General features: G+C 41.2%; 1 protein-coding gene across 9 annotated transcripts in view; it reads left to right on the plus strand.

Moving 5' to 3' along the window:
- Positions 1–18,126, plus strand: part of ZNF423 (zinc finger protein 423) — a 235,109-nt gene that overhangs the window by 132,913 nt on the left and 84,070 nt on the right. For 7 of the 9 annotated variants that reach the window (XM_061469083.1, XM_061469081.1, XM_061469079.1 and 4 more), the window contains 2 exons: positions 2,294–5,517; positions 12,418–12,502. In XM_061469083.1, the coding sequence (XP_061325067.1) occupies positions 2,294–5,517; positions 12,418–12,502 (3,309 nt within the window). The remainder of the gene's footprint in view (positions 1–2,293; positions 5,518–12,417; positions 12,503–18,126) is intronic. The other 2 variants (XR_009746157.1, XM_061469085.1) reach the window with 1 other exon arrangement.

The following is an 18,126-nucleotide window of genomic DNA, read 5'->3' on the forward strand; positions in this document are numbered from 1 at the left end:
TGGAGCCGTTTGAAGTGCTCAGGGTTCTCCCTGGCATGGTGCAGCCCTTCCTCTGCCTGCCACTGCCCAGCACGAAGTGCGCGTAGTCTGGCTGCATACGGGGAGGTATTTAAAATGTGTGTATTTTTGTAATACTTTCTTCAAAATGAACATTTAAAATTATTTTAATTGCAGACAGTAAGGCCAAGCAGTAAGTAGCATGATGGTGGTGTGCTTTTTTCCCTGCCATTTTCTTCTCTCCCCCCCCCCCCCCCCCCGATGGAGAGCAGTAGCGGTTGCAAACTCAACATGTGCTGCCCTAGTTCAGGCCCAGCATCCCCCTCTTGCTCCCCTTTGTCTCTTTTCCCCTGGAGGAGCCCAGCTGGTGAGAGGAGGGAATTAGCCAGCCCTGAGCTACCGGCACCTCCCTGGGGCCTCTAATCCAGGGGCTGGCAGCCGGCTGCCTTCTTACCTCTGCCGGCCATGGCAATGGGTCCGTGGGGATGGAGCCCTGGATGCGGCTGGCAGCAGAGACAGGGGCCGGGGTCTCCCTGGGGCAGAGCGACGCTGTGCCGGCAGCCGGGCAGGCGGCGGAGGTGCCGTAAATTGGGAACACGACGTTTTGTTCCAGCATCAGAGACAGACTAGTGCATGGCTGGGGGAGCAAAGTCTGGAAAAAGTTCATGTAAAAAGCAGGGGCTGATCGTCTTGTGTTTTAGGTTCGGGCTCTGCCAGGCTCGAGGGAGTTAGTGGAGCACAAAGACCTTGAGCATCTTAGAAGCGCGGGTGCTTGCTGAGAGACAGGGTGCGTTTTGGGAGCAGGAGGAAGCGTGTTCTCGGTATGCAGCATCTCTCTGAAGCAGGAGGTTTAGTTAAGTGGGGGAGTGGAGCTCCCTGGGAGGACAGGGCAAGGGGACCTAGTGCGCGACTCGTGCATCCAGAAAACAGGCAGCCCAGTTGTGCAGGGAAAGGTGTTTGGTGTGTGATTATTTGGTTTAGTTTTTCCAGGGTAGCTCTGCTCTCTCTTTTCTTGGGATTGAAAAGGAGGTCTTTGCCACAGCAAACAATGCCACAGGAGCTAGTCTCTTACAGTGGTGATTTCCTCATTAGCTGAGCCTTTCTTTGAGATCTTCTCCACCGTACATGTGCTCTTCTCTGCCTGGTGACTCCCTAGTTGGCAGGCACGAGGAGCGTGCGTGTGGCAGCCTACATGCACAGTTGGGGATTTTTTTATGGGTTTGTTTTAGTAAGAGCTGAAGTAGACACATTAAATGTTTTATAAAGACAATGTATCTGGAGAACCAGTTCCTTTTTTGAATCTCCAAATGTGTATGTGGTCAGTGCCTTCCCTCATTTACATGGATTTTGGTTTTGCTTTGTTCCATGGTTCAGTTTTATATCAGACTAGTGGCATTTTTGCCTCTCTCAACATCTCCACTTTATTGGAATTAGGATAGTTGACCTCTCTTCTGTTTCTTGTTAACTATTCTGTTTATGAAAACTGCCAACATTTATGTATTTTTCCTAAAATGACAGTTTTGCTGCTGGAGTCAGTGCTGCGTTTCTTTATGGTAATACCAAATTATAAAGTATTTTCCAAAGCCTCATATTGAGCAAAGGAAATAGTTATTAGAACAGAGGCTGGGCCATTGCTGGTTTGTCCTGAAGTTGATTCTTTTGTGACGTCTTGATATCTCCAGTAGTGATTTTCTGGGCTTTTTTAATTTTTATGGTTTTGTGCCAAGCAGACAACATTACCTTTCATGTAAGCAAATCTGGTAATGGTACAGATCTCTTCTGTGATTTTCTTGAGCTGTCTCAAATCTGATGCTTTTATTTCACCGAGATGTTTGACTCTGCTTTTGAGCAGTCTTTCATTCTGTTAAAATTTTGAGACAAACTGGAGGATTTTGTTTAATGGAGACGTTACTTAAAATCATCTTGATGTAGCTTTAAAAGACCCACAAAATGACAGGTGATCACTTAACACTGTAGCTTTTCAAAATGTTTGTATTGCTTCATTGCGCATTGTGTTTTGCTTTCTTTAGTCATTGTTTATTGCTTTACCTTACAGTAGGCAGGTGTTAGACCTGCTAAAGAAGAGTGCTTTTTATTAATACTGTATGTTGACATATTTGTGAGTTATGTGTACATCTATACCTCCTTTGAAATTCAAGATCTCTTTTTTTAGTTGCCTTTTTTTTTTTTTTAATGCTGTAGTAGCAGAAGCCCATAGTGTTGTTGAGAGCTTTGTCCTTATTTCACAGATGCACTGGGAATTGTTTTTAATCTCCTTTCTGCTTTCCCATTACAGATGGTGATGACGACCCACAACTCTCCTGGGTGGCTTCATCTCCCTCCAGCAAAGATGTTGCATCACCCACTCAGATGATAGGAGATGGGTGTGATCTCGGCATCGGGGAGGAGGAAGGGGGGACTGGCCTGCCATATCCCTGTCAGTTTTGTGATAAGTCCTTCATTCGCCTGAGCTACCTTAAAAGGCATGAGCAAATCCACAGTGACAAACTACCTTTCAAATGCACCTACTGTAGCCGGCTTTTTAAGCACAAGAGAAGCAGGGATCGCCATATAAAGCTTCATACTGGGGATAAAAAATACCATTGCCATGAATGTGAGGCTGCGTTCTCTCGCAGCGACCACCTCAAAATTCACCTGAAAACCCACAGCTCCAGCAAACCATTCAAGTGTACTGTGTGTAAACGTGGGTTTTCATCTACCAGCTCATTGCAGAGTCACATGCAAGCTCATAAAAAGAACAAGGAACATATGGCAAAGACTGAGAAAGAGGTGAAAAAAGATGATTTTATGTGTGATTACTGTGAAGAGACATTCAGTCAGACTGAAGATTTGGAGAAGCACGTAATGACACGCCACCCACAGCTTTCCGAGAAGGCAGATTTGCAGTGTATTCATTGCCCTGAAGTATTTGCAGACGAAAACTCTCTGCTCTCACACATTCATCAAGCCCATGCCAACAAAAAACACAAGTGCCCTATGTGCCCAGAGCAGTTTTCTTCAGTGGAGGATGTGTATTGCCACTTGGACAGCCACAGACAACCTGACTCCAGCAATCACAGCATCAGCCCTGACCCAGTCTTGGGGAGCGTGGCGTCCATGAGCAGTGCAACACCTGACTCTAGTGCGTCGGTGGAAAGAGGTTCCACCCCAGATTCAACCTTAAAGCCTTTGAGAGGACAAAAGAAAATGAGGTCTGTGGACAGAGAGGAAAACCAGAACTGGTCTAAAGTTACCTACAGCTGTCCGTACTGCTCAAAGCGCGACTTCAACAGCCTTGCTGTTCTGGAGATACACCTGAAGACCATTCACGCAGACAAACCTCAGCAAAGCCACACGTGCCAGATCTGCCTTGATTCCATGCCTACACTGTACAACTTGAATGAACATGTGAGAAAAGTGCACAAAACCCATGCCTATCCCATGATGCAGTTTAGCAACATTTCTGCCTTTCACTGTAACTACTGCCCAGAGATGTTTGCAGATATCAACAGCTTACAAGAACACATCCGTATTACTCACTGTGGACCAAATGCAACCCCTCAAGATGGCAACAATGCTTTCTTCTGTAACCAGTGCTCCATGGGCTTTCTGACCGAAGCAACCTTGACTGAGCATATTCAGCAGACTCACTGCAATGTAGGAAATTCAAAATTGGATTCTCCTGTCATTCAGCCAACACAGTCTTTTATGGAAGTTTATTCATGCCCTTATTGCACAAACTCCCCCATTTTTGGCTCCATTCTGAAGCTTACAAAGCATATTAAAGAAAACCACAAGAACATTCCTCTGGCACACAATAAGAAGTCAAAAGCAGAGCAGAGTCCAGTTTCTTCTGATGTTGAAGTCTCTTCCCCTAAAAGGCAACGTCTTTCTGCTAGCGTAAATTCAGTGTCTAATGGTGAATACCCATGTAATCAGTGTGATCTAAAGTTCTCAAATTTTGAAAGTTTTCAAACCCATTTAAAGTTGCATTTGGAGTTGCTGTTGAGGAAACAGTCTTGCCCTCAGTGTAAAGAAGACTTTGATTCCCAGGAGTCTCTTCTGCAACATCTCACTGTGCATTACATGACGACTTCAACTCATTATGTATGTGAGAGCTGCGACAAACAGTTTTCTTCGGTGGATGATTTGCAGAAACATTTGTTGGACATGCATACTTTTGTGTTGTATCACTGCACCCTTTGCCAAGAAGTTTTTGATTCCAAGGTATCTATCCAAGTGCATCTGGCAGTCAAGCATAGCAATGAAAAGAAGATGTATCGTTGCACAGCCTGTAACTGGGATTTTAGGAAGGAGGTGGATCTCCAGATCCATGTGAAGCATAGTCACCTGGGGAATCCATCAAAGTCTCACAAATGCATCTTCTGTGGGGAGACCTTTAGCACAGAGGTAGAGCTGCAGTGTCACATCACAACCCACAGCAAAAAATACAACTGCAAGTTTTGTAGCAAAGCTTTTCATGCCATCATCTTGCTTGAAAAGCACTTGCGGGAAAAACACTGTGTTTTTGATGCTAGTGCGGAGAATGGTACAGCTAATGGCATGACCCCAACTAATAAGAAGACAGAAGGGGCAGATATCCAAAACATGCTAATGAAGAATCCAGATACTTCCAACAGTCATGAAGCCAGCGAAGATGATGTAGATGCTTCTGAGCCCATGTATGGCTGTGACATTTGTGGGGCTGCCTACACTATGGAGGTCCTCTTGCAGAACCATCGTTTGAGAGACCATAACATCAGGCCTGGGGAGGATGACTGTTCTAGGAAGAAAGCAGAATTCATCAAAGGTAGCCACAAGTGTAATATCTGCTCAAGGACCTTTTTCTCAGAAAATGGCCTGAGAGAGCACATGCAGACCCATCGCGGCCCAGCCAAGCACTACATGTGCCCCATCTGTGGGGAACGCTTTCCATCACTCCTGACCCTGACAGAGCACAAAGTCACTCACAGCAAGAGTTTGGATACAGGGACGTGTCGTATCTGCAAAATGCCGCTGCAGAGTGAGGAGGAATTTATTGAGCACTGCCAGATGCATCCAGATCTCAGAAACTCCCTCACTGGGTTTCGCTGTGTTGTCTGCATGCAGACAGTCACCTCTACCCTTGAGTTGAAAATTCATGGGACGTTCCATATGCAGAAATTGGCAGGAAACTCTGCAACCTCGTCTCCCAATGGCCAGGCCTTGCAGAAACTCTACAAGTGCGCATTGTGCTTGAAGGAGTTCCGGAATAAGCAGGACTTGGTAAAGCTGGATGTGAATGGCCTTCCCTACGGCCTGTGTGCTGGATGCATGACCAGGAGCACCAACGGACAGTCTTCGGGCTTGGCTCCACAGGAGGTGAACGAGAGACCGTGTGGCAGTCTGAGGTGTCCAGAGTGTAGTGTCAAATTTGAAACTGCTGAAGACCTAGAGAGCCACATCCAGGTAGACCACCGAGACCTGACGCCCGAGACTAGTGGCCAAAGGAAAGGTACCCAGACGTCCCCTGTTCCCAGAGTAAGTACAGGTGAACTTTAAAATGTCTGAGGGATAAAACATAGACCTTCAATGCGACTCAGAACTGATCTACTGTTATTTTTTTTTTAACTGTCACTTAATAAAATTACTTGTGCTACAAAAAAATCCAACAAAAGAGGAAAAAAGGTAGAGTAAGGTACATAGAAAAATTAAATGTTGCGCAGTCTTGCAGGCTTCTTGATTTCTAGTGGCAGTGCACAAGTTTTTTTTCGTCGTAAAACTGCCCTAGATTTACCAACAGAGAGCTGAGACACTTGAACGGTGGGGATTGAGTTTGTCCATGAATTCTGATACTTCTGAACTGGCAGATCTGGAAAAGCTGGAAGATTCCCACGAAAAAAGGAGATGTTGAGTACCCAAAACAGAAAAAAAGAAAATGATCTGTCATACTTCAAGAATGAGAGTTGAGTTCCTACCAGCAAATTAAACATGAGCAGAATCTTACAGGAACTTCAAAGGAAAACTTTAGTGAATTCCACCCTACCCCCCAAATTCTCACTTAAACCAAATTTCTGTGCCAAAGAGCTTGTTGCTATGGATGGCTGTCAGAGTGAACATTGTGAGGCTGTTGGATGTCTGTGTGCATACATGTGTGCATGTATGTGTGTGTGGATGATTTGCAAAGTGATTTTGAAAGGATCTGCTTCATGGCTCTCCTGTAAGAGTAGTTTTCTTAGCATATGCAGAAATTGTCTAATGCAGGTTACATCTAATTGTGCTTTCCTTTAATGTTTGCAGATAGCCTGCTTTCATGTTTCTTAGCTTAAGAGATTCTTGGGACCATGCAGATCCAAGAAGGGTTTCAGAAGCCTACTAAGGAGATTAATATCATTTGCAGTTTATAGTCTTTTAAAATTATTTCTTGAAGTTTTGGTTCAAGAATGGGCCAAGTCAGTCCTTCCTCTGTCAGGAACAGATGGAATGAGAAGTAGATTTTGGAAATCTTCTCGGGAGACCAACAGCAGACGCATCCGAGTATTGATATCATCTGACACTTTTAATTAAACATGATGGGGTGAGATTTTCAAAAGTATCTAAGGAAATTAGGCACCCAACTCCTAATGAATAATTCCAGCCATAGAAGCCTGTTTATGCCAATCTGCTAATTAAAGCACCCACAAACACTCTTCCATCTCACTGCATTAAAAGAACTTGAAAATACCATTCAACCAGAACACTGGAGGTTCAGTTAGCAAGAGAAGACCCTAAGTATGGCATGAAGACACAGACTGAGATGCCTGCACTAGAGATGATGCAGGCTGTGTGCGTGTCCAGCTGGACTTGGTAGTGCTGCCTCGGTGCTGGGGCATATGGGGCAGCAGTGTTTGGTAGAGCTGGGCTGTCTGTGGCCAGGTCGGAGCATGCCAGTGCCTGTGCCAGCACTCGGTGGCATCAACGCCCCTTTCCTGGCTTCTGAGCAAATCCCACAGAAAGTTTAATTCTTAATTTTTTGCTTTTTTAGTTAAACAACTAGATATTGTTCCCTCTGTGTGCGGTAAGTGTATGATTAAGCCTCCAGGCACACACCTAATTCTGCAGGAGAATGAGGAATGGAAGTATCCCTCCTTCAGTGTGATACCTCTTGGGAATTTGGCTTGGGCTCTGGCTAGGTCATTCTTCCTCCTCCTCAGGCCTTTGTTTTCTTCTAGATTCTTTAAAACACCTCTGTTCTCTTAGGTAAGACTAATTCTTACTTCATATGGCTGTGCTTATAGCCTAAGGTATTACCTTTTCTGTCGACTATCAGAAGCAGCTTACATTGCCATTTTCTGCTTCTATTTCTTGCTTTAACTCTTTCTTTTCAGTGACAGCTTCCATACTTGCTCTCTCAAGGGAGAGTTTTAAGTTCTTCAATAAGGTAAATGCTTTGAATTTCATCCCATGAGGGAAGGTCTTAGTTCTTTTGTAGAAGATAATGAAAAATTGGCATTTGTGATGATGTCAAATAGTACATTCAACAGGTGTCTATGGCCTGCACATATGTGCATATTAGAGACATTTATGATATGTATGCCAGGAATAGATATATTGTTATTGGGAATAATTCATTATCTTAACCTTCATTATAGGTACAAGACCTGAATTCTGATATCAGTTCACATGGAAACTACTGATGTTTCGCTCAGGTTTCTCAAGGCAATGACTGCTCTTTGTGTCTCCCTAGCCTAGGAGTTTTCAAAGAATGGTAAATCTCCCTATTTCAGGAATAGCATTAACTTCATTGGTTTCATAGCAAAACTAAGCAAGTTGAACACAATCTCTCTTGTCATCTTGTTAGTATGCTGCGCACAGGTAAAATACCATTTTACTGGAGCAATCTTAAGTGCACAATGCATGTAGAATAATTTGCAGATGTCCAGAGGAAAAAAGCTGCTTCTCTCCAGTTCATGAGCACTTCTACATTTCTTTTTTAAACACCTTACTGATTTTTCTTTCCTTAACAGAAAAGCAGTTGAAGATTAGGGCAAGGTACAGTAAGAAAGAAAATGTAGGGAGATTAGATTTTAAGTAGTGAGTATATATTTCAGAGTAAATAAGAATAGGCAGAATGAAATCCAAGCAGATGGAAAAGATGATGATGACATAAAAAATCTGTAACTTCTTTCAGTGTCAGAAATCACTCCACCAGCAGTTGGTTACTTCTTGAATTGTTGAAATGAGCATGAAGCCTAAAGGAATTTCAGGGGAAAAACAATAAAATTAAGATTTAACCCCAAAGTGAATGAAAGGAAGAAAACAAATATTAGCTCTTGATGAATAAAAAAAGAAAATATTTGGGAAAGGAAAAAAAGCAGGAGAAAACAATTCTTGTTTACTGTAAGTGTTAATGTTTGTGTATATATGTGCATGGATATAGCACCACAAAGAGAGTATGAATATCTTATTATATCATGTTTCAATTGTTTACTATTGAACTTTTGGAGGTTTTGTTCTGAAAATCAGTTAGAGACAGCTAGATGAGGATCAAAAAGCACTCAGAATTGCTTGGCAGTTTGGTTTTTGTTTTTTTTTTAATCCATAAGAATAAAAGAAAGCATCTAACTCTTGAAAATGCTGCTGTATTCTGTCTTTTTCAGTAACACTGTAGTATAGCTATCAACCCGGAAGAAATTTCTGTGAATTGATCACATTTGTTTCTAGGACTTCTAAGTAGGATCCAATCTTGATGGTCAACAAGATAGAGATCCAGATGGACAAAGTTTTTGCCTTGTGTGCATGGCAGCATCTGCATTGGAGGATTTGTTATTAGGAGATTTTAAGTCAAATCAATGGTCTTCCATAGGAAGCATCACTAAGAAGAGTAAATAAAATATACCTTAGCAGTAAAAGATTGCTCTAACATCATTTTTTGTTTGATTCTTATAGTTTTATATGAGCTATTCTGTTTGGATAGGACTGAAAGTTTTGTTTTTTTTTTTAGATGAGCATCACAAGTGGAGGTACAATTCCAGTACCTGACACATGTATAGCTCAAAACCTTTTCTAATTCTATTACAGTGGTATCAGAGGTAATGCTTTCATGTTTCTCTGAACATATTTCTGTGCGTAGGAGCTTCAGTTTTGAACATATTCTATTAATTCCTTTTAAGATGTTTTATAGAGGAATGTGCATATCTTGAGAAACGTGACTAGCTGTTTAGGACTGAGATTTCTCATTGCCCCTTCTAATACTAGAAACATTTCAAGCTGTTCTTTCTCTTACACAGATTTATCCTTATTTTGTACCTTAGTTATCATCAACAGTATTTGTTCAATGTTGACAATGTCTTCCATTAAATTCCATCTTGAATGGTGTTATATTTTTATTGCACCTAGGTTATTTGGATTGAAGAAGCAAAGGAGGTGGCATAGGAAGTTGGAAGAATGAACCCTATTGTGCTTCTTTACTCAGTTCCTTTTCTCCTTCATACTTTCTTGGACTCAATTCCTTCTCTTTGTTCTCCCCCAAACCCCTTCTCCTCCCTTGTAAATCCACTTGAATGGAGGAATATTTTCTTTGTAGAACAGGAAACCATTTCCAGATTTAAAGGAGGACAGTCTGGAAAACCCATGGGAACAATAGTTACTTTAGGAAAGAAAGCAGAACCCTCTATTGTTATTATTACTATTTTGTGCCAAGGTTAGAATTAAATATCTTGACTTAATGGGGATCGAAGTCTCAGCTGAATGCCTGCTCATTTGGTCTCTTTTGTCACCTAGATGCAATCATGTAGACTCTGTTAGCTCCTTGGAGTCTGGGCACCTTTGTTGTCACCACTTCTGAAGACAGAACTTTAAAAAGAGATTACTGACCTGTTAATAATGCCTGTGAAGCCACAGTACCCACAAAACCAGTAGTAGATCTTATTTGGTACCACAAATAACACACCCTTGTATTCAAACTAGTGCTCCCTATTTATTAAGAATGGAAGTCTAGTTTTGTAACATTCTTTTAAAGAGAATTATTAATGAGCCAAGAAATCAGCTCTTCTATCTCTTGCATATACATTTGGGTGCTAATCTACTTGTAGTTGTTTGATGGCATATATAAGGCCATTTAATAATCGTGCTCCATATTGAGCAGGGTAGCCTGTCACAAGAGCCATCGCCTCAGTTAAGCTACTCTTGTGCATGCATGTGTCTCAGCTGAAGCTGAAGATAATGCCAAGAGGAACACTGAAATCTGCCATCTTCTCTGAGGGGTCTCACGCCAAGTGGAGTGTTTTATAAGTTTGTGAAATGGTGTGGCGGAATATACACTGGGTCTGTGGGTAAACAAAGACATCCTGTCTCCAGATCTGTTAGCAAGTAGCTTTCAGAAGCACCAAAATAAATTAAAAAAAATGAATCATTTGTTTGTGTTTAATATAACTTTAAAGGTTTGAAATAGAGTTGAACTGAAATATTGTCCTTTTTAGGTAGTTACTTATGGAACCCTCAAAACAGAGATAAGTGTTGAACAAAGCACAAGACTTAGTCAGCTTTGAAGTTTTAAAGAGGATGATTTCAAGTTTTAAATGTGACCATATGAGTCCTTCACTGCCCAAATCCTGTTTTTCTCCTCCAAAGTTTTTTGTGTTTCGCTTTGTTTTTAAAGTTAGGAGACCTCAGCATGTGTATGACAGCATATTTGAGAGGACGTGTGTATGTGTGTGTGCTGTGCTTGTCTGCCAGAAGAGACTCCCAAGAAGAGAGCTGCAGAAGTCCAGCTGCTTTTCCATTAACAGCCTTGATTTCCAAATGGACTCCAGGAGGATAGCTGCCTACAGATAACTAGCCAGTCCAAACTATTTCCTTTTATATGTTTGGCTGTGTCAGGTTTCGGCCAATGAAGTGCAGCCTTCTTCCTGTTATCATGTTAATCGCCCATTGTTATTTTAGCCTGGAAGGGCCTGCCTATGTCTAAACACATACTGTGTACAGAATTCATAGAATAGGCATAACATCCATAGACTGGTGCATTTGTTATTACGGTATTACAGAATGTTCATTAACCTCCAGCAGGCTAACTTGTTGCCATTGATGACATGGGAAGTAGTTAAGAAGCTCTTGGCAGCACCTAATTTGTTCTTTCCTCAGCAGGCATTCAAGGAAATTGGATCCCATGCTCAGAGGTTACAGCAACTCCTCTGTTTAAACTCAAAACTTCTGACTTACTACTGCTGTCCTAAAAATGGGATTCTATACATAGGTGTGGAGCAGAGGCTGTAAGAAAAAATCAGCTGCATCTAAAAGTGCACAAAAACCACCTTCAAAAAAGTTAAGCAGATGCTGTTTACTGAATTGGGTTTTTCAGTGCCAATAGCCTGGGATTCTCATCCATTCCTTGGCTAACTGAGCTTGTGGCCAGCACTTGGAGTTTTCACATACACTCTGCTGCCATCCACACTGGCTGTATGGATATGGACTGCATGCTCATGGCTGGTTGCAAATGCTGCAGTAGGAGTTATTCTCTAGGAAGAAGTGGGCACAAAAAGCCCAATTTTTCTAAATTGCACGTCAAAAGATGTGTATTTAGATAGCATATTCCCATGCAGTCAATGAGCATGCACATCAGACCAAAGCATCATACTCCTGCTTTGGGAAATGAGTTTCTGCAAATATACAAAAAAACACTTAGCATTAATGTTTTATTTTTTTCCTAACTTGGGTGTCTAACTTGTCAACATGCATTTTAATTTCTAGAAATTATTTCTTAGATTTTTTCCTGTCATGTTGCACAAGTACAAACACCACTGTCAATCTGAGTGCAAACCCCATTTTCCCTATTTGAATAAATGGTTCATATAATTGCCTCTTCACACTGTCTCCTGCCTTCTGCAGCTAAGCCTCCCTGGTATAACTCTGGGATAGAGAAAATGCACAACAGGTTGCGCTAGGAAATAATTTGTTGTGGTAATGCAGTTTTTGCAGGATTTCTGATGGGTGACCATTGCAAATATATACTTTTTCCTTTCACTTCCCAAACTAACTATAGGTGTTTTGCCTACTGTATTTTGAGTTTAAGTAAAGATGAACTATTTAGAGAAAGTTGATACTTTTCTGAAAGCAGAGTTACCTTTCAATGTCTTTTATTTCACTCTACAGGAATTTTTACTGTAATGGTTTAAATGACATGAACAATCTTATTATGGCTTAAGCACTCAATCAGAGTTTCAAGTACTATAACTTGAATTTTTTAAAGTTGAAATTAAAAATTCTCCTAAAGCAGGCTGTTAATTAGAGGGTATATTTATGGTCTCAAAAGAGCTCAGCCCAACTTGGTGTCATGTTGGGGATATATGAGCAGAGAAGGCCTCAGTGGAGGAAGGTTGAAGCATATAGCATTCTATATTCATGATCACACTTGACTTACGCTGCAGCGCAGTTTTCTCTAACCTCTTTTTTGTTATTAAACAGAAAAAGACCTATCAATGCATCAAGTGCCAGATGACCTTTGAGAATGAGAGGGAGATACAAATCCATGTTGCTAACCATATGATTGGTAAGACATTCTTTAAACTAGGCCACTCATTGGCTGCTTGTTTTTTGCTACTCTTTGAAATTCACTAATCTGATAACTTGTTAATATTCATGCTGTAATTTATTTTTTTATCTTTCAGAGAATTTTTTTTTGACGTAATGATTCTTCACTTCAAAGCCTTTTAAATATGTGGTTATAGAAGTGTTACTGCTGAGCTTTTTTCCTTATCGAGTCCTCATGTAGCATTTTCATTTATATTAAAATCAAACTTTTGACAGTATCTTCCATTTGATAGCATAAATTTTTCTCTATCCATGTAAAAAGTACTTGCCAGTTGTCAACCACTTAGGAGCAATTATGTTTCAATATTGTGTGTCATGACATTGAATAGATTTAACTGCTAGCATTTTCTCAGCTAAGTATGCTGAATTCCTGAGGAACACTGTCAAAACAAAACACTTACAAAGTTATTTCAGTGTTTTTTTTTGTTTTGTTTTTTTTTTTGTTTGTTTGTTTTTGGTTTTGTTTTTTTTTCCCAATAATTTTGGGCTTCAGAAAGTTCAACTTCTCAGACGTACAAGTGTTTTAAAAATCAGTGCTTGCTGCCTTCTACTGCAGTGCTGTTGCAAGAGTTTGTAGTGAAGTGCTACTTTAATCTGATGGGTTGTATTTTTGCTGCAGCTGCATGGTTGTTTTCCTGATGAATGCAAAGAAATGTTTTCCTGTGTGCACAGATGTTATAAATATAGGTACTGGCCCAAGAGTTCAGTTTATTTTGATGTATAAACCACAAAGGAGTTACTTACACATGCCACTTTAGGTATATGTTGGACAAAACCCTTGAAGGACCCTACAGCGCACTGTGTGTGTCGTATGTTCACATGCAGCATTTACCTCCCATAAGCATAATGGTTTTCCTTCAACAGTTTTACATTTATGAAACTATTCTCCTGTCAACGCATGTATGTAACTTGTATTATCTTTGAAGTGAATTACGCATAAATACCAGTGAGAGAAAAATATTGGACTGACAAAGTCTTCACACTCCCAAACCCAAATGAAAAATACACGTTGTCAGTCACAACAATTTTCTTCTGAGAGCCAGGCAGGAGTCTGAAGTCAATGTCAAGCAGGTTCAGATGAAGGTATCTAAAAATGTTTTCTTTCTTAGCAGGTGTTAATGTAATCTCTCGTTTGTAAGCTTGAAGAGTGAGATCCTTGTTAATTGGACCACAGTGATTTCATGTAGCTCCACCTAAAATTTTTATTTTTTTTTCAGGAAACCTGAAAGAAGGAGTCGTTAGCAAGCATAGTACTTGTTTCAACTTCATTTCCAATCCAGTGGCTAATAAATGATTTTTAAATACAAAGGTCATGAAGTGCCAACTTAAGGTTCTGCTTGATCTGAGAGGGGAATTCTTTTTCATTTTGAAAAGATGTAATTTCTTCATTTTCCAGTAACTAATGTGTGAAGTTTATTTATGTGTATTCCCAAATTAGTGCTGTCTGGAATAATACACGATGACATAACAAGGTTCACTATTAATTCTTTTGGAAAACAACAGTGATAGAAGGCATAGGGAGCTGAGAAAAATGTGGTACTGGTGTTTGTGAAAACTGTACCTATGGTTTCCTTGGAGCTGTAAATAAGTTATTATACATATTTGGAAGAACTTTATATAAGTACAAAGGTACATATAATCTCAGTGCTGTGACCTGGAACATTGTAAGTACCAGAACATGATGAGAAAATGTGTAATTATTCCATTGTGGTGTCAAGTCTTTGTGTCTCTTTGCTGAGATATGGACTGAGAACACTTGTTAAGTTCAAGTCACCACTCTTTTTTTTTTTTTTTTTTATGGTGCAGTTTAGGAAAGAATAAAGTATAGAAAGCTTTAATATGGAGCCAAGCTTTCTCCTACTGTGGTTATCTCAGTGAACAAGGCACTTGGGCCTGCTCTCCTTCAGGACAGGTGACTGCTTCAGAAAAGGCATTGCCAGTGATGATATTTGTTCTTTACTGGGGAATACTGAAGGTGAAAAGAGAGGGTAGATGTCACCATTTTTTCCAACAATAAATGCTGTGCAGATTTTCTCGTGATAATTTGCATAGTGCTGGGTCAGTAAGAGTGAGAACAGTGGTGGATTGCCTCTTAGGCTTGCTCCTGTGCTCTTTGTTCTAAGCCTGAGATCCCTTACTCAGGCCATGGGAGAGATGGGCTTGTGCCTCCTTACCCCTCAGACTGGTTAATCACTTATAAAACAAGGGATGCAAGAGTTTCCATTCTTGATCTTAGACCAAGTCTAGCCAGATGGGCAGTGAGAGAAAGAAGTTAACATAACTGTTCCTGCAGCCCAGGTCTGTGTCAAAGGGGTTATTAATGCTGTCATTGTAAATTTAAGGTCTGCAGATGAGGATTTGTCTGTGCTGCAGGGGCACTGGGATCCCAGGGTGAAAATACAATGTTTTAGGGGGTGGTGGGAATCTTGACCTTAGACTGTATCTCTCCAGGAGCTTAAGGTTGAACTCATCTCAAAGAACTTGTATCTGTCTAAAATTAAGGTGTCTTGTTTAATATAGTCATTGAGATGCTGTCTAGGGAAAATGAATGATTGATACCGATCTAAGATAAGTGTTTGAGGAGGATAAGCATTTCCAGGGAGAGATTTTTATCTCTCTTTTGAATTTGAAGTGAGTCAAGACAATGAAGTTAGCCTTGACATGTGATTTTTAGGTAAAAAAAATCCTTGGCTTTGATAATCCAGGACCTGTCAGCAGCACTTTCTTCTCATACTTTGAGAAACCCAAAATCAATAGTTGAGATATCCTGAGCACTTGCTTATGGTTTTATTCTGCTCATGCGACTGTCAACAAAGAAATCCCTGCTCTGTAGCAGCAACACCTCTCAAGTATCAGTATGCGTAATATGATTAAATAATTCAATTACTTCTTACTTCATAGTCTTAAAAAGTGCATCCAGTTAAGTTGGCTGTGCCTCTCTCTTCAGCCTCTCGGCTCCTCAGTCTGAAGTCAGAGGCCCTGCTCATAATTCATGGAGGTAAGGGGTTTATTTTTTTTGAAGCAGTATGCAGGGAATTTCCAGTGCTACTCCTACACACCACTTTGAAAAATTACCCTTCTGCACTCTAGCCCTTCATATCCTGTGCATGAACACAGAGGCACATTGGGTCCTGCACAGGGTCCCTGGGGAAGGAGCAGGCTGGATACATCCCCAGAGGCAGTAAATGGTAGATGTTCCGTTTCATTTTGCACTAGGGCCTGTAGGAGGGCTGTAAGCAGCAGAACAGACCTCAGCTGTGCCTAGCCAGGAAGGGGTCTGTTTAGAAATGTTTTCAACCGGGGAATGTGGGGTGTTCAGGGTAGAATTTTTGGATGGCAGAGGTTTGAAACATTGTACTGATTGGTGCTCCTTTGAAACACTTCCATGCCCACAGAAAGGGGATCCCTCTTTGAAACATTTTCAGGTGTTAGGGAGTCCACTTGGGACTATATCAAAAACTTTCAGTAGTTCTTGCTGCCTCTACTTGCTTACCTCCTGTTGCGCTGACCTGGCCATGTTTAAAGCTTGTCTCCCTTATCTCCCCACCTACCACTGCCTCTGATGTGCAGTCTCTACTAGATGGAGGGAAAGATAGGGGGTATGCAGCTGTGGCCTCTACAGGGTGCACTGAGCAGTCATGGCAGCAGCCAAAAGTGTGGAAATCTGTCAGTGCATCTTCTCCCCAATGGCTGGGGGAGCCATAGAACTTCAGTCTCCAACACAGAGCCACCACCGAGTCCCCACAGCATGTGAGTGGTGGCTGCCGTGGGGAAAAGGCCCCAGCAGTCACCCAGAGAGTGGGAGACCCCACTCAGAACCCTGCACAGGGAACGTAAGGATTTGGTCCTGGGCTTCCTATTGTTTTTTTACAGCTGTGCTGTTCCCAAAGCCCAGCTGGGGGCCCTAATTAATATTTTTCAAGATGCACAAAATTCCACAGATATGTCACTCTCCAAGCAGGTCAGGTCACCCTGTACCATGGAAAAGTACATGCAGATACATGCTGGGGCTCTCAGCTGTTTGAGTAAGGGAAGTGGTCACAGCAGTACTTCTCTTGGTTAGATGGGGGATGTTTGCTATTTAATGACCAAAAAGATGAGCAACTGTCCCCACCCTCCTTTCTCCCTTTTTCTAAGAAAGCCTCCTGACAAATGTGCAGGGAAACTCAACTGCAGTGCAGTTAGTGCTGGAACAGGGGAAATAACGATTCCTGGTCATGCTCTAATGCTGGGATAGCTGCAGGGCTTTCCTGCCTCTGCCTCCAGAGGTGTGTAAGGGTTTGTGGGCTCACAAGAGGTTGTCTCCTCAGAGCTAAACAGAGCCCTTCTCTGGTGCCACTCCTGTCCTTACACGTGCAATTATAGCTGCTCCCAGTGAAAATTCACATCTGAATGCTGGTGAGCAGTGAGGGAGGAAGGGGGGGCACAGGCTGGACATGTTGCAATATATGCATGAGGCCCTGTTTGTGCTTTGAGAGCCACTGGGGACAAAAGGGAGTGCTGGAAGGGAAACTTCCAGAAGTCACATGGAAATTGTTCAGTGATCTGGTTCTTGGAGTGCTGTCTGAATAAATACCTCCCTGTCTGATGTGATGGGGCCAACCAAGTTAAACACCATTTTTGGAGGAATGGTGGGAATTTTCTGAGTGTTGCCCTAAGCCATGGTATATCATACAGTGTATGTAGCACAGGACTCCAAGTATCTGAATTACCTTTCCTGCCCTTAAAGATCAAGTTCTGGAAACACTCTGCCAGTATTAAAAACAAAGAGGAGGGATAACAACCATTCACAGTTAGGTTTCTTTCAGATGCATAAAATTACTCTAAACAAAAAATGACCAAATATAGGTTTGATTTTTTGTTGACATCTTAAAATTACAGAATATCTAAAATTAACAAAGTAAGTTTGTTGCTCATAAGAGGTCATACTGTCTCTTTTAAAGTTAGTAATTACAGAAATAATTTTCTAAAAAGCAGCAATTTAGAAAGCTAATTTTATATTCAAAAGAATTACCAAGTTGAGATGAAAACAGCACAGTGGTGAAGGGGTTGAGATAGTATTCAAAATCAAACATAAATCAATGCATTCCCAGTTACGTTTTCCTCTTCTGTTTAAACATGGAAGCAAACAGTTTTATCATTTGATTTAGGAGCTCATAGTTTTCATAAATTCAGATCTTAACAAAATGGCTAGATTATATATTATGTAAATAAATGTTTGGACTCAGTTTGGACGGTCTTGGACTCTGGCCTGTCACAGTAGATTTTAAGTGCATGTGTATGTGAAAAGTATGTAGGTTAGGATCATTTTTGCACAACTGACTTTTATACATGCAGAACTACTAGCCCTGGGCATCTCTGATGGGGATGTAAAGCATTTCTGGTACTTAGGCCTGATCTTCTGAAGTGCTCTGTTTCTTCTTCTCATTGACTTGGGAGCTGAGGACAGCCAGCACATGTCAGAATCTCTCTTATAATAAAACATCTTTTATATGAAATACCAAAATTGGAGCCCTGCGCAGGGAACATTAGGATTTGGCCCAGGGTTATGTTGGAAGAAGGGCAGCTTTAATTGTTGTAAAA

Source organism: Pezoporus flaviventris, unplaced genomic scaffold (assembly GCF_033815535.1).
Source record: "Pezoporus flaviventris isolate CSIRO_AGI_PZ_B2104156 unplaced genomic scaffold, CSIRO_AGI_Pfla_v1 ptg000054l, whole genome shotgun sequence".
Lineage (NCBI taxonomy): Eukaryota > Metazoa > Chordata > Aves > Psittaciformes > Psittacidae > Pezoporus > Pezoporus flaviventris.